Genomic DNA, 23,489 nt, shown 5'->3' on the forward strand with positions numbered 1-23,489 from the left:
AAAAAGCACTTGCCATGTGTGAACATTAATTATTGCCTAAAGCAGTATTTGTATGTTGCATTGTTTAGCCTGTAGTCTTTGCAAGAAGACAAGCAGACCAAAAATTTAGTTTTGCAATTTATAATAGTGGTACGTACTTCTGTAAAGTTTTTTTTGTTTTTGTTTTAAATTTGACCAGGAAACAAAGGCAGTGAAGTGAATGAACCACTACCATAATTTGCTTGTAAAAAATTTTTTGTATGCAAAGTTTGTACGAAAATTTCTTGCACGAAAATTTTATACAAGATCGAACTACTGTAATAGAACAGTCGTTTTTTTTTTTTTTAAAGCATTGAAAACAATTTTTTAATTTTTTGTTATTAAAATGTACACATAAACAGTTCAATCAGACAAAGGGAGCTTTCCCTCACACACCGCCAGAGAGAAGTCTGTCAGTTCTCTCTGGGGCTGACCAGCAGTAGAACGGCTGCCACGAAGACACATAATAGAACAGTCTTTAACGTAAATCATACGAAATAATTTTATACACAAATTTTTATCATGAAAAATTTTTGCACAAAAATAAAGCAAATTACATTTTGACAATTTTGTGCTGCATACGTACATGACATACATTGAAACTTCGTGCAGTGTGGTCATTGTGGTCATTGTTGTCATTGTTGTCATTGTGGTCATTGTTGTCATTTTACCACCACAGCTTTTCCAATGGCCAGTATAGATCAAACAACATTAGACCAACCAATAAATGTTGGTACAAGTGTGAGAATTACATGTTCTGGTAGAGGTGATCCTCCGCCTTCATATATGTGGTTTAAAGAGGATAAGAATGGTAAGTACGAGGGATACCATAACATCATAAAAATGTTACAGGTCACCACTTGCACTTGTGTAACAAAGACTATTACATCACTGTAGTACTCAGCAATGAATAATCACCACATGTCGTTTACATGTTTGAATGGGAACCAGTCCAATATGTGGACTGAATAAACAATGATACACATACCGGTATTTCGTGTGAATGCACATCATGTGCTTGCATATTCATGTGCAACTAACTACCACTGTATTGTCAGAGATAATATGGTTGGATGAAGAAGAAGACAAGCAGCCTGATTGAAGATAAAAGAAAAGACAAGGTGCAGAGGGCACACACTAGTTGGAACCCCAAAAGGCACATCACACTGGTGTATTTATTATTGTGGCGTAAAATGGTGGCCGTGCACTGCTTCGTTTGGCCTCGTGACTGTTGTCAGGCAGCCAGGCAGTCAGTCAGTCTAAAATTCAAGTTTTGGCATTTAAAAAAAATTCTATATCCAACCACCTGTAAGTGTTTTGTTGTATTTAATGCTGTTTTATGTATTATATGGACTAGTACCATTCCGTAAAGGTGCTTTTCGTCTTGTAAGATATCTCTAAGGTGATTTTAAAGGCAGAATTTTGGGTGGCACACGAAAATTTCACCAGGATTCCTACTTAAATGGTATGACCGTACCATTTGATAATGACAGCCTTTGATCTGCCCACACACCATACTACAATGTATAACGTAACTACTTAAAATCTACTAAGTTAAACAGAATTATGTCTTGTGCACTTCAACAAAAGCTTTTAAAGAAAAAAATAATGTGGATTTTGTAACTGTGTCTTTATTTATACATACAACTTTTCTTCTTAGTGCTCAGTTTTATAGCATGTTAATATAGATTGCATAAAATTTGTTTGATTATGTGAATTTGTCACATTGTAATAATTATTGTATGTAGATGTCATGACTATTGTGAATTCCCTAGTAAATACACCATGCTATGTTGTTCCTGTACTTATTGCTATCATACAGGAGTTCGTACTAATCCTATGGAGCAAGGCCATATTCAAATGGGAGAATTTCGTACTAATAGTAATACGGATAGTTTCCTTGAATTTTCTATGTTAATGAGGAATGATTCAGGCACTTATGTGTGTGTAGTCTCTAACAGTGCTGGAACTAGAGAAACCTCCATTGTCTTGGAAGTTGAAGGTATGTGTACTGTGTAGAGTTCAAGGGTAAAAACTGGGTCGAATCTTCTGGCTGACATTTAGTTTAGGGTCTCTTTTGATTGATTAACAAACACATAAAGCCAAACTGAGTTACAGACTTGAGAGGAATTTTTTGACCAGGCGCATACGAGAACCATTCACTCTCTAAACCGGATTGTGCATGCAATGATAATTATGCTTACTAGGGTGATGAAAGTAAGTATCCTCAAGGTATTTGCCTGGTGAAACACGGAGAATATGCAAATAATTAAAATGTGGGACCAATTTTGAATAACCAGACAGCTCTATTTGCTGCTGAAATTTCAATTGCATAACAAAGTTATGCATGCCTTAACCCTTAAACCTGCATAGGCCAGAAAACTGCCTTAAATACATGTGCCTTGCACAAAGCGCTGTAACTTTCAATAGAGGTGTACCAATAAAGATTTTTCACTTGTACTGATATCTGATCAATCTATACCTTAAAAAGCTGATACCGATTATATTGATCCAATCAGTGTATATATATATATATATGTACTAGATAAAGCACTGCCGTGAGTGCTATACAGGAAACATAGCACGAAAAGAGTGGGCGAGAGACAAATATAGTATGAGGTGAAGCCGAGTGCTATATTTCATCTTGAGACCACTCTTTGAGTGCTATATTTCCTGTATAGCATGAGCAAAAGGCAGTGCTTATCTGGTATAGAGAACTGTCAACTTGAGGTACACACAAGACACACCAAACAATTAGAAACTCACAGAGTAGTGTTATCATCGATAGAATAGGCATTGCCCCTGTGTTTCGCCTGCGTTGCACTGCACTACGCCTTCATTAGTTGTTTTGTGAGTCTAGTCTGTCTTCTCAATACTAAAAGTTTTTGATTGTGGTACTTTAATAAGCATATTTCCGTGATATTCCTAGGACTCATCCGTTTATTTGAACAAAACGTAGTAAGAATGTTTGCCGCTGCTGACCATAAGCAATCATCATCGAAATCTTCAAGGTTGTCTATAAATTAAATCCAGTGGTTTTGCTCTTACTGGTTGGGTTGACTGGTCAGCCAGTGCAGTCAGGCTATCAGCCTACACTGGTTTGGTTGATTGGTTGTTGGCTAGTTTTGGCCTCACTGTTTAGCATTAGGGAAAAACTCATGATATCATTTTGATCCTTATTACATGACATAAATTGCGTAGCCATAGGATGGATGCTTTTGAAAGTTAGAGATGCACTGATAATCGGATCGGTGATCAGATCAGGCCAATTTTTTGGGCCCACTTTTATTATTTTTATAAAATTAAAGAGAAGAGGTTCCATGGATAGTAGAGGGCGCTAATGCACCCTCTACTACCCAGAACCAATTCTCATGATTCTAGTAGTCCAAAGTTAGGTCAGTGTTTGGGTTCAGCAATACCTTTATCCCAGTTGGGTTAGGGTTTGGTTTTAGCTATCTTCCTTGTTATAGGCTAGATCACTATTAATTATTGTCTTGTTTTAAAGTAGTCAAAAATTTAGGGGACTGGCAGCTAGCAGCAGTAGCACAGTGGTTAGGAATCTGGTGTTTCAGTAGTGGTGTATTGAGAAAAGGTAGTGGGTTCAAGCTCAGAATTATCCAAACATTTTTTTCTGTTTTTAAGTTAAAGTCAAAAGTGGGCCCCAAAAAATATTAGCTTGGATTGGTTGCCGATATGACAATTTATACCATATCGGTAATTGGCACAAATGCTCAGAGAACCAATATTGCTGCTGATAGTTTACATGGCAAATATGAGTATCATTACTTGCAGCAATGAAAAGCCTTTTTGCTCACTACAAACAAATAGAAAGCCTCTCTATACAATTCCATAAAAGCGCTAAGTTACTAGAAGCCATACAACTGCTCGTGTAAATACTGTTATTTGTGTTTACCCAGATATCTCTTCTGAAAACGGTAGCTATTACACTTTAACAATAAAGAACTATCCCACAGGAAAGCTAAACTGATAATAGTAGCCATCTTGATAACTAATCAAACTAATCCAGACAAGGGAGCATGTACTAAAATATTTGTGGTGCCTAATTGTCTATAAATAACTTTTTGGCAAGGACACACACAGACCCTTTACATACCTTTATAAAATGATTCATACGGTGGTTGTTCCTATCAAGGTCCGTTCATTTCGCCATAAAGGTTTCTATCAGGCCATATATGACTCACGTCAGTAAACTCACAATCGAAATTAAAGATGTGGCAAGAATTTCAAAACACGGAGATGTGACTCTCTGTCGTTCAGCGCTTCATAACAAGTAAGCTGCTGTAGTTACAGTGTTCATTTAACATTGACTTTTGAACAATGTGTTGTTTTAGACTATAAGAATTAAGTTATTCCACCTATCATCACCATGAGTGCTGATGTTGCATGTGTAAACACGCATTCCCCTAAAGTTCTTTGCAGGTTTAAGAGTTATAGAACAAATCCAATAATTATTTTCATATTGTTTATATAAAAATCTTAACTAAACAGTATGCCCTAATGAAAGACATTGTAAACTTTGAAGGAATTCAACGTTGTGCCACCCAACACATCTTGAATGATTACACCAGTCAGGGGCTAGTAGCCAGGATTTTTTGAATGGGGGTTCCAACAACAGTATTGAGTTACCAGAAGCAGGGGTCTGGGGGCACAGCCCCCAGCTGCTGAGAGACTTTCAACATTTTAATTACTGAATTAAAACTCAGCAAATTGCTATATTTAAGCAAAAAGTACATTAATTATAATGCATATAAGTGCCCCTGGGATGAAGCTAGACTAGATAAAACTACTTAGTGGAAACAGACAACATAACAGATGATATGACATAGAAACACATTATAGTAATCTGTAAGTGATAGTTATCTCACTAGTATGGGAACCATAAATCCACTGATACAAATGTCATGACATACAATCAAAACATTATAACTATGCAAATATGCATAGCATGAATTTATTTTGCACAACACAAGTGATAAATTACAAGTGATAAATTACTGGAGTTCTATATCTTTAAATAGTGCACACCAAAACTACTGTAACAGCAGGATAAGGTCACGCTCAGTTTTGCTTTTAATGTTAGAATGCCTGAAAAACTTCATATGGATATGGATATTTACATGCATAGAGTATACCTGACTGCTCTATTAGAGTATATACCTGGCTGCTGTATTAGGGTATATCTATCTTTTTACCAAGTTTTGAAGAGGGCTCATGCTACCTCTGTGAATCCTTCTCTGAGAGATAAATGCAAGCTTTATCAATTGTGCTGTGCCATTACTCACTCTTTTTGTCCTGCCACACTAAATGGTGTGTTAGGGTCCTGCTTGCAGAAGTCTAAATTTTACAGGCGGGGTTCCTGAACCCCTTGGAACCCCCTCCTACGCCCCTGCCAGTTGTTATAAAGACTGTTTGATAAATCTGAGGCTCCTTTCTTTAATGTACGTATTTGAATTACAGGACACACTGTTTGCTATCAAATCCATCAAGTTACAAACTAATCAGTTCAACATCAATAACTACATCATTTTCAACGCTACTAATACTAGATCAGGTGCCAGCAACAAATTCTTGTTACCTCAACATCTTAATATTCTAATTATTTTCATCATTTGCCATCCCCGGAGAATTTCATGCCAGTTCTGAGAAACTTTGATGAGAATAGCATAGATAATTAGTGTCTTAGCAAAGTAGAACAGGGACGTACTGATTATAGTTGGCATGGTTTAATCGCTTTCGTTTCTTAATGTACTGCTTTGCTGTGTAAGTTCTTTGTATACTAAAGTATTTCATTCTATGAACACTGATGTACTGGACTGTATGTCCAGCTTGTTACAATTGAGATTGGTTGCTTACACACATACATCAATCATTAGAATTAATTTAGTTTAACAGATCCCACAGTTCTGAGGAGCGAGCATTGAAACTTCTGTATGAGCAGGCCGATATTGCAATTCTGGCAGCTTGAACCATGAATAATTGAAAGTTTTTGCAAAGGGAATAGAAGAACGCCCATTGTATGCTGCAATACTGAATACAGGAATAATTTACAGTGAAAAAGTTAATGAATATCTGTAGTATAACTGGTGCAAAGTGTAACTGGTGCAAAGTGTAACTGGTGCAATGTTTAATTTGACTTCTAATAAAACAGTTCAAGCCTGAAATTTAGATACTCTAATAGAGCAGTCACGTAATCTAGTAAAGCAGTCAATTTTGAGCCTATTTTTTTGCTAATGTGCTTATGCATGTTTAGCATAATTATTACCAGATACTTTTGAAAGAATTTTCATTTTCAAAGACAGTAGTTGGAATTTGCTTAATAGATATTCTCCCCTAAAAGGGAAGTTTTCATTTTAAAATAACAATTGGCAAGAGTGAACTCATGCTGATCACTAAGTGCAATTTTTTTGCACCAGATAAACTTGCACCAACAAGTTAAAATTGATATATACACAATCTTGAAAATTAGTATCCACTGTAAATCCAATGAAAATTTGCTTTCCAGTGACAGAATGATTGTATATCAGACATATTCAGTGCTGGCCACTGTAAAGCTTTATTAATAATAATATTCAAATAATCCAAAGATTGCCATTGTCGATGAACTGATTCTTATCCAAAAAAAAGCAAAGGACATTTGGCACATCTAGCCAAGACATTTTTAATGACTGGCCTACAAGTAACTGCTTTAAGTATAAAGTTGGATTAAGGATCAAAAAGGTAAAGAAACAATTGAATAGCTAAACAGTAGTGACACAAGAGATTGCCTATATACTGTAGATGTACTAGTGGGCAATTAATCTGCAGTATATAGGCAACCTCTCTTACTGTTTAGCTATTCTCTTGTTTCTTTACTTATTTGATCCTTAATCCAACTTTCTACTTATTTGTTTACTGTTTTTATAACATAATTATGACTGGTGGACCCACACATATGTTACATCAAAAGGAGGACAGGCACCTGACAAGCCATATGTCTGGACACATGCCCCAACTATCAGTTATGTAGCTACAGGGAGGTAGCCATGACACTTCATTTTCATCTACAGTATGCTTTGCCCATTACTCAACATTGCAAACAAAGATCAGCATGAGAAGCATCTCAACAAGTAACCATATTGCTTATGGAAAATACAGCCATGGGGAAACCGTATCACGACATAATATAGCATGAATTGACACCTTGCATTGTCAGTGAAGAGAACTGGAACACAAAGGAGGACAAAGGCAAGTCCATGATGCATGTATATATCGTATGTTGCCCAAATCAAACCTGTATGTCAAGTTATGCTTGGCAGGGAGCATCAGTCAGTAAGTCAGTCAGCATAAAACCTTATTGAATAGAAAAGTTTAAATGCTGTAGAAACTTGTTGGAAGAATTTGGAGTTGACATTTTGGGGCTTGGCTGTGTCTAACCAATGCTGCCAAGCTGTCACGAAGGGAAATTGAGACTGGTTTTAGGGTGATATTTTGAACTGGAAAAGCTGAATTCTGCATGATCCCTAATATACAGTATAATACTGTATGATGCATTGAAAATGACAACAGTGACATTGCTGATGATTGTTATGTATATATGTACATACGTGCATAGCCATGATGTCTTCATATGCAGCTATACCCTACTTCTCAATGTTAATAATTCACTTATTCACTTTGTTTCATACAATAACTATTTGCTAAATAAATTGCTTTTAGGTTTCTTAGCACTTTAGAGGTCATTAAGTAATGGATTCTATATGGGTGTGAGAACACAGATATGGTGTTTGTTGCTATATTCACTGTCAATGAGAGGCTGATATATTATGAAGACATTTGCACCATACAATATAGACTGCTATTTTCAAACTGCTCATTGCCTACCATGCAGGCATCTGTATACAGTAAATGTAAGCATTGATTTTCACTGATCTCCGTGCATTCTCCAAGCTTTATGCTCCGAGCTTTATGTAGGCCCATAAATTTGAACAAAGTTATCTTTGACATATATAGTTAACCTGACTATGTCAATGCATACCACCAACTGACAAAAGTGCTCTTGGAACCAGTCAGGGTGAAATCATAGTTGCCAATTGTTAATTAACAAAATTACCTTTCAGGGGAGAATATTTTATGTAAATTCCAATCATTCTTTCAAGCCTAGAATTAACTAATCTCCTGAAATTTATGCCCAACATAAGTACACCTAGCTAGGACTCACAAAAGTGACTGCTACATTAGAAATATGGACTCAAAAGTTGACTTTTATCAAAGTAAGTGACTGCTCTATTAGAGAACTCAATCTTTTCTGCTGTTTTTAGGCTTGAACTGTTTCTGTGGAAGCCAAACTAATACTTTGCACCAGTTATACATATACCTCATCCAATTAATCTGGAATATTCCACAATTCTTTTTGCTAAAATTTATTCCTGAGTTATTGCAGCATAATGGACGCTCTTCTATTCCATTTGTTAAAACTTTTAATTTTTCATGATTAACTATGTCACCTCTAGTGAATAGAGATGTAAAAATGTCACCAGAGAATTTGTTGAGTTCATTAATGAAGTTTTATGTCAGATTAAAATTGGTATATCAGGAATTTCTTACTTTATTGGCTGCCATTTTGAAATTTAAAAATGCTGGCCTTGCAGGAATCTGTGCAAATGTAAACTATGATTTTCAGATTCTCCATGCTCTAAGCTTTCTGAAAATATATAGTTTCCTAATCCCCATAAAATTTGAACAAAATTACATAGTGAATCTGACTAAATGGAGAAATCAGTGTAGATTGTTTATGTACAGAGGAATTAGTGCATATTGCAAATTTTGAAATGTAAAAGAACTGATCAATTATTTCAATGGCCTCAACACATTCTAACAATTATCAAACCACACGCTTAACTTTTCAAGGCGCTCCTTAAGATAATTGTGACTGGATCAGCAAGAATCCCACATTTAGTGCAAGCCTAATTTTAGCAACAAATTCAATGAGTAAAATATTTGCAAAATTGAAAAAATGCAGTAATATTTTTGAGCTCTTGTTTCATGATGAGGGAAGGCGATAATGGCAAAAACCTTGATAGCATTATGATTTCAAAAGCAAGTGGAGTTTTAAAATCTTTTGTTTCATGTCAGTACTCCCAAGAAGACAAATGATATGGGCATTAGTCTGCGTCGTGTTGGACGAATGGTTTGTTAACATTTTCCTTACATTTTTGCCTTCACCTTGGTCATGGGAGGGGCCTGGAAGACAAAAACTTACCCAGCAATGAATTCGCCTGTTCATAGAGAACCCATTGGTGTAGAGAGGACTGCATTAGTAAGTTATGACCGTTTGAATAAGCGCCTGTAGTTTCTTTTCTGTATTGCCATAGTACAAATTGATATTTCTGTTGTTGCAACTGTAACTTTGAAAGTTCTTGGTTTCATGACTATTCTTTTGGCTATCTAGTGTAAGTGACCGATTATCAAACGAGGTTTATACATAAATATCTCCAGGAAAGCAGTATCAACCTCAAATTTTCACCAGGAGGTAGCGCCTTTCTCATAGAATACCTCACGTAAGCTTGAGCAATAGTATCCGATTAGTATCCGTGTTATGAGCAGATTTCTGCACTCCATAAAATACAAATTATCGAACACCTGTTAACTTCCGTTGATCAATTATCGCACCTTTTCTACTCTGGTGACCTCAGTGCAATCTATACACTCTTATACGATCTTAATTATTATATCAACGTGTTAACTGAAGTACCATGATACTGTAACTGAAGTATAGTTTTGATACAAGCATGCACTTGTGAGTTACAATGGTGAATCGTTTAGTATTAAATGCGTACAGTAAAAAGTCAGCACATTACGAACAATAACACAGTCTTATCATCCTTGTTTACAACAGCCCCTTCTATACAGTCTTTGTGGATACATCTTTCTCTCAGGAAAATGATTAACAGTTGGCCTATTCTGCTGCCAAAGTCACCATCGAGTTGTACTTCTTTCACGGAGATTCCTGTGTTGCATTTCTTCATTTCATCGTCAGTAGTGACAAGTATCAAGACTGCTGTGATATCCACACATAAACTCTAGAGGATGGAAAGCTCATTAAGAATAGGCTACACTACTGGAATTCTCCATATAAACAACTTATGAGTATGCGGAATAATATTGTAAACTTCCAAATTCATTATGTGATTTTAATGTTCAATAATAGGTCACTTATACTAGATAGGGAAAATGTAATACAATAAAATTCGTAAAATGTGCTAACATGTGGGGTTCTTGCAGATCTGGTCACAATTGTACTAATTATCTTAAACCTAAGATATGCATAGGTATAGTCTTTAGTCTGCTTAAAATTTCTTCTATAGTATAAGAAAAAAAGTTAGAATTTTAAACTAGAGTAGGGATCAACTAAAATATGGTGTGCCAATAAAAGTATTGAAACAAACTTGAGTTGGTAATTTATGATAGCAAATTACTGTAACAAAAGAAGTAAATATACTGTGAGTTTCCGTAATTGAAATGCACAGTAGGAATATTCACTTCTTTTGTTACAGTAATTTGCTGTCATAATATACCAACTCAAATTTAAGCTTGTTGCATTACTTTTTATTGGTGCACTATATTCTAGTTGATCCCTACTCTGGTCTAAAATTCCCAATTTTTCTTATACTTGTTTCTATTCTTTTTATAGAATTGGTGATCAATATACGTAACTAGTTTGTTTTCATAAAGATTAATTGAAGTAACTATGGGAAGTCAATCAAAGCAATTTTTTCGTTGAACATAAACTGCACATAGATTAATTGATTGATTTATACGTCTTATGGTTTAAGACATCTGTACAGGAATAAATAAGGGGCCTAGGTGCATGTAGGGGTACCAAGAAACTTTAAGGCAGCTGGAGCCCTGGCAAGGCAAACACACACATCGTGCATACAAGTTACCATCCAGAGCTATTGAGCCATTGATTGATAACGGTCACCTCTAATGAATAAAGGTGTAAAAATGTCACCAGAGAATTTATTGAGTCCATTTTTATGTCAAAATTAAACTTGATGTATTAGAATTTGTTATTTTAGTTGTCACTTTGAAATTAAAAAAGTGCTGACCTTGCAGGAATCTGAGCAAATGTAAACATTGATTTTCAGATTCCTCATGCTCTAAGCTTTCCAAAAATGTATAGGTTTGCTAATCCCCATAAACTTTGAATAAAAGTGTATTTTTTGACACAGTGAACCTGACTAATTGTTATGCTGCTTGAGTAGACATGATTATAAGCAATATCTCACCAAATGATACTTATACGTTTTTAATGTTTCAAGTCAAAAGGTCAATTTCACAAAGTTTGGATCTACGTAGTTTTATTCTTACTTAGAAAACTTACATTCCAGTACCCAAGTATATTTGCATGCCAAAAGTATGGAATTAACTTTTTAATGATCTTACCCAAATGAACATAGGGATGTAACATGCAAATTTCTTAAGAAAGTGTTCAGTTCAGTTGTCTGATGCTATAGTAGTCACGTAATGACCTAATTGCACTATGGTAGTATTATGTGTTTTGCTCTATGTTTCTATACCGTCCATAACAGAACCAGGTGAAGGTAATGATGATGAAGATTTTCCATTGTGGGCCATAATTGTGGCGGCAGTTGGAGGAGCAACAATATTGTTTGTTATAGTGATTTTGATCATATTTCTTGTGAGATACAGGATCACATCCAGTAAGTGAACTTATTTCTGCATACTCTTACAAAGATGAAACAAATTCCTTTATAATTTTAATTTAACTGATAGTGCTGCTAAGGTGTGTAATATGTATGTAAATACAGTTTAAATACACTGCAGTGAAGTGATGAAATGTGTAAACAGATTAAATATAACCCTTGAACCCGCATAATCCAGAAAACTGGATTTGATACAACAAAAATTAAAAACGCACAATACTTTTGCCATTTTACATACATGGTTTTAAACAAGCATATCTCACGATGCGCATTTCTCAAATCTCTTAGAAATAGAGATTTTCTTACTTGGGAAGGCCTACCTTTTGTAACAGTATATTAACTTCAACAAACAACAATGAACTCACCCACTATGAAGCATTGAATCATTTTGTTTCCTTTCATGTCCATATTGTTAGTGTTCTTGTGGGTCATTTTATCAATCACATGATATCTGTATATCAACTGAATCACCATCATGTGAGGAGCAAAATGACATCTAGAGAAAGTTTATTTGACAAAGATGGCGGAGTATAGCTTTTTGTATCGATATGCAAAGGAAGAAGACGAAGAGATAGTTTTTTTGTACTTTAAAGGCACAGAGTGAAGTTCTGGGTTGGAAGGATGCGACTAACGAGAGCACTATTTTACACCAAAATTTAACAGTGACTAACATGGTGTTTGTAGTTTTTAGATAGCTTTAATAGTTCTTGTACTTTAGGAGTTCGTTTTAAAGGCATGCGTATAATCCAGTTTTCTGGATTATCATGCTTGTGTTTTTAAAATGGCTACAGGTTTAAGGATTAATCCATTCGCAGGCTCCATGTGACACCAGGAAATATAATATACACGTAGAATGTATACTAGACTTGCCATCAATGTTTCTGTGCATTTCTAAAGGTAGTTTGTCTATAGTGAAATGGTCATACCCATAGAAGCTCCTCTTCCTGTGTTTACTAGTCCTATTTAAACTACTTTGTGAGTGTTACATAATCACAAAAAAGTTAACTTGCTAGAATAGGTTAGAAGTAATGTTTTTATAATCACTTAGATATTGCAGTACAGTGAACAGATCAATAATACGAACAGATCAATAATACTTACTTGTGCTGACACAATAAACTCAAATGGTAACACTATTCACAGTTTGCCATTTGTTAGGTTACTTTATGGACAACCAGTTTGGCATGTATCTAGGCATAGTAGCTACTTGATACACCAATGTCATGGTGTGGACACCATGCAACGTGAACAGCCAGATGAAGCTTGATGCTAACAGTAACAGTTTGCCATGCATATGTATTTTTGCTCTTTGCTTGCTTCATCTAAGGGAAATTTCAAAGTATTAGTTAGAAAGAGCTGACAGGGTTTCTAGAGACCCAAGGACAATGTGGGCTAGGCTATACCCACAAACATAATTACTGAGGCCAAGAAATTAATTGTGGGTAGCTACATCCACATTGTCTGAGGGGCTCACTGACATCGGCTTATTCTAAGTACTATTCTGTATTTTGACACTGAAAGACAAAAGGTAAAAAACAGAAATTGTGTAAACTATACAAAATTTTGATGAGATGGTCACAGCAATACAGATACTTGATACGTACTTGCAAACAACAGATAGGGACACTTTCCTACATCCTTAGTCAATGTTAGAAAGCAACCCTTTGTGTTGTTCTGCTGTATGAAATACACAATGTGTGCACGCAATGTGTAGTAGTATCTTATTAATGTAATAATTGGCTTGTTTATTTGTTTACCTACAGAGAAATATGGAGTCTCGCAAAAGTAAGTCATGTTGTGTCATCATACAAAATATTATGCTGTAATACTACAAGTATGCACATTTCAATTTGCCACTTCCAAAAAATCAAAGCAGGTGGGATACGATCACATTTTAGTCAAGGTTGTAATTGTTGCATGTCACTAGTTGTACTGAATGTGACACTTGAAAGAAGATTATCATGATAATATATATGATATGAGAAGCTATGAAAAATGGGTCTTGGGTTTAAAGAAACTGTAAGTCAAAGGTATAACTACAATGATGTCAATACCAGTAAAATTTAATGATCATTATGGCAATTTGTTAGTAAAATAATACGAGATAATTCACCTTTTCTTGGTTTCCATATTTAAACCAAGCACACTCACAGCTTGCTATGTGAATTTTGTATTCTGAAAATTATATACTTAATTAATTAATAAATCCCTTTTTCCTCTAGGGGACCATACAGTCTGCAGCAAAACGTGCTATACAAGCTTAACTGTATACTATACAACCCGGTTACCATACCTCTACTAAGGATTTGGATTAGTTTGTTTTTGTTTACATAAATAAAACCACAAAGTGATTACAAGTAACAAAACTGAAAAATACAGCAAAAGCAGCTAATATAAGTTGACAGTCATAAAGAGAGTTGCTACAAGTAAGTATTACAATCCATACAACTATTCTACACATACCCTTACTGAGAGATCATTTCTTTGGCTGGTTTCTTCAAATCTCATATCATATATGCATATGCACACAAGTGAATCACGGCACACTTCTGAAAAAGGCTGACAGTCAACCTTGGCTGTTGTAGCGTATCCAGTAAACTTCAAAACTTGACTATCAACTCAAGGATTTATTGAACTCATCTTTAAAAACTTTACGGTATTGCGTTACAAGCCCACAATAGTGTGTGAAGGATCCGGTAATCCCAGAAATGGAGCCTCTGTGGGCATGCCCATTTGCGGGTAAGCGCATCGTACTATAGAATGCATAATAGAAGTGGAAACACATTAGAATTTGTACTGGGAGCACCTTGTATAGCGTCAAACCAGATAAATCCGTCTATAACAGTTAAAGGATTAACTGCACCCATTTCTTTATAGTACACACCGTTAAATCACTCAAAGTTTACATCCTTCTTTTGTTCCTATGCACATATCTTCAGTATTTCTGTTTGATACAAAATAATTTGCTAGAACTATACTTAACTGTTTAAATAAAAGCAATTGAGCTAAATCCACAATTGAAAATTTTAAGTATTTACACATTGCATTAACTTCCTCATCATTTTCTTACTAGTGAACAAACTAAGTGTGTAACTTTGTTTTCTACAAAATGTGTAGAAATGGCTTGAATGGAATGTTGGGTGCTCAAAAATTATCTACTAAAGTACCAATCACCAAATCATCTCATGCAATAAGCACTGCACCTTTGTATCAGTAATGCACTTGCAACTCATGATCATGTACACATCTTAATGTGACTGTCTCCTGTTATAACTACAGTGCTATTTTTCCTGATGCAATAAATACTTACAATTTGATTGCTTCATTATTTTATATACAACATATGTATGTACATACATGCATACATTAGGGCTGTGCAATAATAGTAAAACCGATATCTCAATAAGTGACAATCATTTTATCTCAATGATCTATATTATACTGATAATGGAGTAATGTCATTGCACTAATTAGTATGCAGTTTACATATGTATTTGTTGACTTGCCATCATGTAGTTTTCAATTATCTCAACATTTTATCACTACTGCAACTAATTTAACACCTCTCCACAAGTTGTGTGGTTGATACACAATAGATTACGGAGATCTATTATTATCTCAATAAGTAAAATCGTTATCTTAATTATGATAGGTAATTCAGGTATCCTGATAATCTTTTTGTCTAAATTATCTCCCAGCTCTAGCATACACACACACACACACTACACACACACACAAACTCACACACACACACACACACACACACACACACACACACACACACACACACACACACACACACACACACACACACACACACACACACACACACACACACACAAACACACACTTACATGCAGTTATGTATATTATTTCTTCTCAGTGCTCCCTGCGGTAGTGGTCCTCGTGGGAGGGATGAAGATGATGATGATCAAACCTATGATCCACAATATGAAAGTTTACCTGCCCCAAGACCTATGAGGCCACCAGAATACAAGCCCACGCCTGAGTACCCATCTTCTGTGGCTGCACGTACTCCTGTACCATATGGTGGCAGTATGATGGAGATGCAAAAGGTTTCGAACACTGACCTTTCTAAAGCTCACATGTATAACTATAATCCTGCAAGTGCCCTTACTAGCCAAGTGTCTAATTGGATGTAGTTTGTGTGTAATGTAGTGTAGTGTGTGTGTCTGTGTGAGGCAGCATAGCCAAGTACAGTACTACTCAATGTCAAAGTCTTTGAAAAGTGCTTTTAAACAACTTGCTAATTAAAGGGCGTGGCACCTGTTTCACTCACGAGTATTCATCCTGAACAAAATAGTATGAATGCTCATGAGTAAAATGAGTGCCATACTTTAAATTAGTGAGTTTTTTTTAATTGCTTACATTCTCGCAAGATGATGTTGCATTTGAGCAGTTTTATAGCTAGAGCATCAGCCTGGTAATTGAAAGGTTCCCAATTTAATGCTTGGTTATGCCAAATTGGTGTTGTTGTTGTTTCCTTGAGCAAGAATCTTTACTCACATTGCTCCAGTCTACCCAGCTGTTTAAATGTTGACTTGGTCACAAGTGGGGAAACAGCCCACCCATCTATAACATCAATTGGTACCTGGTATTAACTCAGGAAGCAAATTCCAACTGTCCATGGCTCACACATCAGGTGAAGTTCCAGGTGGGACTTCAGGTGCTCACACTTTCACCTGTGGGACATGGTACAGCCTCCTGTGGGTTACTAGTCTTGCTCCAGGAGGATTTTTCTGTGCTAACTTCTAGCACCTGAGCAGCACACAGGTGTCCCAGTGCTGGTTCACTGGGTAGACGTGACCGCAGCTGAAGGCTTTGCTTTTGAGTGTGTGTATGTGTGTGTGTGTGTTTCCCCTAGCACCCGAGTAGCACACGGGTGTTGCAATGCTAGCTCACTGGGTAGGCTGATCGTGCTAGTTGCTTCGCTTTTTTGCTTTTGTGTTTGTATGCGTACGGTACAGATTTGATGCATCATTGTACTTAGGAGTAACAAATTACAGTGCTCCCTCAATTATATTATTCGAACACTTGGTTATCTGAACAGTAGAGATGACTGCTCTATTAGAGTATTTTGTCTAAGATGTATGTTCTATTAGAGCATTTGAACAGGGCTCTGTAAGAAAAGGTTCTGCAACAAAACATTTTACTCCATCACTGGCAAATTACACATGTAGCCACATGTTTCCAATGACACTTGTCTATCTGAAATCTCTATTTCTTAAAGTAGGTCTAGATGGCAACCAAAGGTCTTAAAGGTAATTCCTAAGTAGCTATTACAATTTTATGTGCAAAACTGACAAATTAATGTATGCACCAAAAACTAAGACAAAAATGCTTGTGTGGAAACGGTACCTTGTCCAAGTACAAATAAATGACAAGCAGGGATTAATTAAAGTTAGTTACATTGACGTATTTTGTGTTTTACCAAAAGCTAAGCACTTGTGTAGTCACAAGGGTCTGTTGGCAAGTTACTCAAAAGAAGTTTATTGTTTTTGTTTGTTTTACTCAAAACCTGGGCTATATTAAACAGTGAGGAAGGCAACTAAATACTAAATAGCTAGAAAAAAATGTATACTGGTACAATTGTGGATTTATTGAAGATCATAGATCTCAACACTATTCCATGAAGTTTGAATTGGTCCACACATATTCTTTACCTGAGGTTGTAGACAGCCCGGCCCTCTATACCATCATCTTGCTTGTGTTGTACAAGAAATGTAGCACTTAAAGAGTGGTCTCAAGATGAAATACAGTACTCAGCTTTAGCTCGTCTGCCATATCTAGTTTAAACACTGTCATTTGACATAGTCACTTCTTGGGCTCACTCCACAATGCTGTTAGCATCTGTATAGAAGGTGGTATAATTGTTGTAGTGTCGTGATTGGTAGTGTGTATTAAATAGAATAGAATAGTGGTAAACATGTTTTAGGATCACACAATTACAATAGGTTGAGTGCCTCACTTCCCATATAACAGAACAGTAGAATTATAATAATGTGTTGTTTATATAGGACATGATTGATGGAATACAACAACCGAGATATGATGACTTTTTGTCTAGTGATGGACAATTTGTATAGCATAACCATACATTCTCCTTATTAGTGCTCACCAACACATTTTCACAATCAAATCAATGATATACACAACAGTGTGGCAGTTTGCAACTTTTATTATTGACTATAATATTTTAGCTACCATTGGCAGTTTATTATTATAGGAAAATACTTCGTACTTTTATTATAAAATATTTGCCATATACACACACCACACACATGTGCCAATACATTATACATAACACTCAATATGATAATTTAGTAGGAATACATACACTTTGTACAGTTAATACTGTGACATGTATGATTGTAACTGAACATATTATGTATACCCTTGTATATCATAATACATTGAGACACATAGTCATTTTGTGAACATGATTACTGGTGTTGTCACATCTCCTGAAGGTACTATAGTGTCATCAACTATCATCAATTGGGGATGATCTGGAGTAGTTAATAATGTACAATATAATGGTTTCATGTACTATATGTGACCAACTTTGCAAAAAGGGGTCTTCTTTGCACATAGCTACTTTTGTAAATTTTGAGTGATGACTATTAACCTTCACCTATTCTGTAGATTGTTGGATTTAGTCAGGTTCACTATGTACTTGTGTTCAAAGTTTATGGGGATTAGCTAACCTATACATTTTTGGAAAGCTGAGAGCATGAGGAATCTAAAAATCATTGTTTACATTTGCACAGATTTCTGCAAGGACAGCATTTTTAAATTTAGCTAATAAAGTAAGAAATTCCTGATATATCAATTTTGATATAACAAAAATTCATTAATGAACTCAATGGATTCTCTGGTGCCGTTTTCACATCCCTATTCATTAGAGGTGATATTTAATTATAAATTTTTACAAACAAAATAGAAGAGCATCCATTATGCTGCAATAACTCAGGAATATTTTTTTAGCAAAAAGAGTTGAAGAATATTAATGGGAACTATGATTTCACCCTGACTAGATCCAAGAGCACTTTTGTACTAGTTGGTGGCATGCATTGACACAGTTAATTATGTCAAAGATAACTTTGCTCAAAATATATGGGCCTACATAATTATTATTAGAAAGCTGAGAGCATGGAGATCAGTGAAAATCAATGCTTACATTTAGACAGATGCCTACATGTTAGTCAATTGGTAGTTTGAAAATAGCAGTCCATAATATTATGGTGTAAATTTCTCCATATGTCAGCCTCTTATTTGCAACAAACACTATTTCTATGTTCTCACACCCATATAGAATACATTAATACATGATGATCCTCTAAAGTGCTAAGCAACTTAATTTGGCAGATAGTTATTGTATGAAACAGTGAATTATTAACATTGAGATGTAGGGTATAGCTACGTATAAAGACATCACAGCTATGTATCTACATACATATACGTATAGATATGACTAATTTATACCTGTTTCTAGACAGACACTAACCATTCCGACCTTTAATACAATAAAGGAAGTGCAGCCGACTTCACGTTACCATGGCCACTTGTCAAGGGGTAGTCACTACCATGCAATAGTCGAGGGGTCCGACACAAAGACCTTAGATTCAATATTAGCTAGATTCAAGCTAAGATTGGGATTTTGAACAGGATTTGGAAGGATTTGATGTACTTCAAATCTTTTGAAATACCACACAATTCACATAAAATCTTTAAGTTTACATGCTGATTAATAACTACCTGTACAATTTTATCTTTTATTAGCACAATTACATCCTATAATGGTCTTAAAGCTATTACAACTGATTAGTTTATAATATGCACAATCAACCAGTGCTAAACATAGTACAAAAGCTACTTTACATGGGTCTCGAGTCATTGCTGCATCCTTCACAGAACCATTGCTCTTTCATGTCATCCAATACTTGCATATTTTGGAGGCATGCTACATGATACCACTTTCTGCACCTGTTGCACTGAACCATTTTTTCTGTATAAGGACATCTGCAAGTACAATAGACATCAATTACTATAAGCTTTGAATTTTTCCTCTTTGTTCTTGCCACTGGAAAGATTTTTCTTTATGCTCAATGTATGCTATAAGGTGGTCTCTCATTTTTGATGAACAGTAGATGGATCTTCAGTGTCCATGTGCCAAGCTAGAAATATATGCACAGGCAAACAGTTCACAATCAAATGTCCCAGATTGTGTATTTACCTTGGAAACTTCTACGGTCAATAAATCCTGGTTGGTATAAAGTAATTTAGCCAAAATAATTTGAGTGGCTGTACTAATGATTGCATTCAATGAATCATATACAGTGATATCAACATCATTCTTCAAAGTCGAAACTACGATCCAGTGGTTATTATTGATATGCAAAATTTGCAGTGATCCTTTAGGCAGTGGCCTGAATGTGGTTGACTGGAACAACACAGTATTCTGCAATCCTCCAAGTTGAGAAAATTTATTCTTTACCAAATGCTGAACAGCATTCACATGCAAATCATTCAACCATTGTCCATTGATGAGTATTTTTCTTTCAGCTAAGGTTAACTTGTATTTCCCAATATGTGTCCAATATTTTGTCTTGGAGCAAATTTCTGGATATTCAACTTCTTCACCTATTACTACAATATCTTTGATGCTACCTTCCTTCTTGAATGCTTGTGTAGCTAATACACTATCATTGGTAACTGATGCAAATGGTTGCTTTAGTCTGACCCTAAACAATCAGTCAGCTGAAATTCTTTCAGTTTCTTGAAATAATCAAATTGCTGTGGTCTTCCTGATTAAGACGTCCTGTCCCTTAACATTGACTTTAATAAATAGTGTATATACATAATTGTGTTGGTCACTCAACAGCTTGGGATTAATTTCTGGGTCCCCAATCTTTTGCTTATAGATAGATATTGTGTTAGATGGTAATTTGTTGACTTGTAATGCCTTGTGTAACTTTGTCAGTACTTTCTTGCCTTCTTCTGTTATTACACCATTGCTGAAAGCATTGGTAACATCATCTTCAACTTCCGCTGATGAACCTAAATATGATTCCTGTATAGTAAAGTGTTTCAAGGACTCATCATCAGGGATGTCATGATCATCATTGCTGTCTTCGACATCATCATTATCATTATCATCATCATCATCATCATCATCATCATTGTCCCCGTTATCATAACCACTCATATCAGGCAATATATAATCTTTTTCCGATAGTGATCCTACTTTCAACAATTTCTCCATACCCAGAATTTCTAGTGTATTTCTGGCCTTGGTTTTAGCATGATCTATAGCATTGGCTATGTCAGCATCCCTAATAGCAGATAGTGGCTTATTTGATGCAAGATTCTTCCTTTCTTTTGCACAATGCTGATCAAGGCTAGGAAATACAACTTCCTTCAAAGTTGCTTGCAACGTTAGTTGGATGTTTATTCTGTGCAATCTACACAGCAGCCCAAGTATGCTGAAATTAATGACAGAAGAAAATACTGTACTCATACTTCTCACGGTGCGAAAAGTTTTCTCACATGTTTGAGATCCAAGTACCCATGGTACAAAATAATTCCAATTGCTATGGAAATGATCCCTGATCAACATGATGTATACTATAATAACATGAGCATTTAACTCAACACACATGTAGCAATTGTGTGTAGTAAAATTTGACCTTAGGGTAAACTGTGGATGCAGCAGTATCCACTGCCTCCAGCAGCAAATAAAAAAATTAGCATACCAAATATTTTCCACCCTAGCAATAGGATCCAAGGATTTATCAAGATAGCTATCGGTAATGTTTTGAATTAATTCAATGTAGCATTTCAGGGGCGGATCCAGAGTTTGGAAAGAGGGGGGGGCACCTTTCTGAAAAACAGTTGAAGACCAAAAAACTTGCTGAAAACCAGTTGAAGACCAAAAAAAAAAAAAAAAAGGTCACGACAATAATAGCTAGTTATCCTTACCAACTATATCACGTCTGTTATGTAAAATAAAATCCTATTTATAGCTTCATAGGTAAGCTACACTGCCTCATGAACATTGTGACTGCTTTATTAGAGTAATTGACTGCTCTATTAGAGTATCTCGATCTTGTATGCAATTTCTTGAAGGGGGGGGGGGGGGGGGCATTTGCCCCAAATGCCCCATCCTGGATCCGCCACTGCATTTAGTAGCAGCTGCACCAGTAATTCTGTCTAATAGATGGGCTGCATTGATTATGTGCATGACTGCGTCAAAATTTTGTCGATCTTTGTGGTTTATATATCTTTCTCGTAAAAAGTGCTCTTCCTTGCCAAATTTTGTATGTAAGGTTACAAGGTGATATGCCCCTGCTTCGCAATTTGGTCCCATCTTTAGTGTTACATTAGGATTCAGCAGCCGTGATTTCAGCTTTACTGCTAAATGTACAGTATCCTGCACAAACAATACTGGCTTCTGCACAATGCAAAACCACTTATTCCATGATTTAGGAAGCACAGCACAGGGTGAATAATTTGGCTGGTTTCCATGCAATGGATCTTGTGCAGGTGTTAGTAGCAATACTGACACCCTCATGGCTTTCATCAGCCTAGAGTCACCATCACCACCAAAGCCTATCACTGAAATTCCCCGTTTGCTGCATTCAGTGTATACAATATATATAACTTCATCTTTGCAGGACGTGCTTGGTAGTGAATTTGTTATCAGTGCCTAAGCAAGCCAAAATAAATGGTGGTATGTTGCACCCTAGTGGCTGGGCCATGTAAACATAAGCATATTTAGAGATAGAGCCATTCCCAAACATACTGTTTATTGCAGCAAATGACGTGGCCAAAAAAGAATCTACAATTGGTAGACCATCTTGGTCAATAGGTAAAACAAACCAAACACATCTATCTGTTTCAGGATCGTATTCTACTCTTCCAACCACTCTAGTGGCATCTTCTGCAATGCTTACAATGCTTGGAGCACTGTGATTCCTTATGTGAGTTGCTAAATTGGTAAACCTGAAGACACCTTCATCTAGAGTTTTGTATTGTGCATGAATGGCACGTTGTACACTCCTAGGTGTGGGTAATCCTTGTTGCATATTTCTTTGAATTAACTCATAGCCAAATGGCCCACTGAATATAAAAAGAGTAATGGCAAATTTTGTGATGACTTCAGTGTGCCTCCTTTGTGTGGGATATGCACGGGCATTTTTCTGAGCATTTAGTATTACCTGCTTTAGTATAGGGGTTAACCCATATCCACGAAATTGATCAGCTTGCCAGTGCTGCTGTAGCAAATCAGACAACTCTAATAACCCAAACTCAAATAATGTATTAAGTGATTTGAAACTGTCTATTGTAAATTTCTGTAGTGTTACTAACAAACGAACCCAACTTGAAGTTTTTCTGGTTACCTATGCAACTGACATCATTATAGGGACAGAATCACATTTGAATGAATCTATTCTAAACTCTGAGGTTTTCCCAAATAATTATCAAACATACAGAAAAGACAGAAACACTTCTGGTGGTGGTGTGTTTATTTCCATAAAGAGCTCTATACCATGTACACAAATTAATGACAATTCAACTATTGAAATAGTGTGGGCTCACGTTCATCTTGACAAGAACAATGACTTTATCGTTGGCTCCTTTTACTGTCCTCCTCACTCAAGTGATACAATACTTGACAACTTGCAGTCTTCCATAGACACGATTAAGCAAAAGTATCCCCAC

The 23,489-nt window shown here is 35.8% G+C and overlaps 1 protein-coding gene across 3 annotated transcripts in view; it reads left to right on the forward strand.

The window, feature by feature from the left end:
• Nucleotides 1-18,234, forward strand: part of LOC136241016 (cell adhesion molecule Dscam2-like) — a 32,326-nt gene extending 14,092 nt beyond the window's left edge. For 2 of the 3 annotated variants that reach the window (XM_066032186.1, XM_066032166.1), the window contains exons 9-14: nt 698-829; nt 1,841-2,020; nt 11,610-11,741; nt 13,508-13,529; nt 15,628-15,889; nt 17,783-18,234. In XM_066032186.1, the coding sequence (XP_065888258.1) occupies nt 698-829; nt 1,841-2,020; nt 11,610-11,741; nt 13,508-13,529; nt 15,628-15,889; nt 17,783-17,851 (797 nt within the window). In that variant the 3' untranslated portion in view covers nt 17,852-18,234. The remainder of the gene's footprint in view (nt 1-697; nt 830-1,840; nt 2,021-11,609; nt 11,742-13,507; nt 13,530-15,627; nt 15,890-17,782) is intronic. The other variant, XM_066032176.1, reaches the window with a different exon arrangement.
• The last annotated feature ends 5,255 nt before the right edge of the window (nt 18,235-23,489 follow it).

The sequence above is a fragment of the Dysidea avara genome, chromosome 1 (genome assembly GCF_963678975.1).
Source record: "Dysidea avara chromosome 1, odDysAvar1.4, whole genome shotgun sequence".
Classification (NCBI taxonomy): domain Eukaryota; kingdom Metazoa; phylum Porifera; class Demospongiae; order Dictyoceratida; family Dysideidae; genus Dysidea; species Dysidea avara.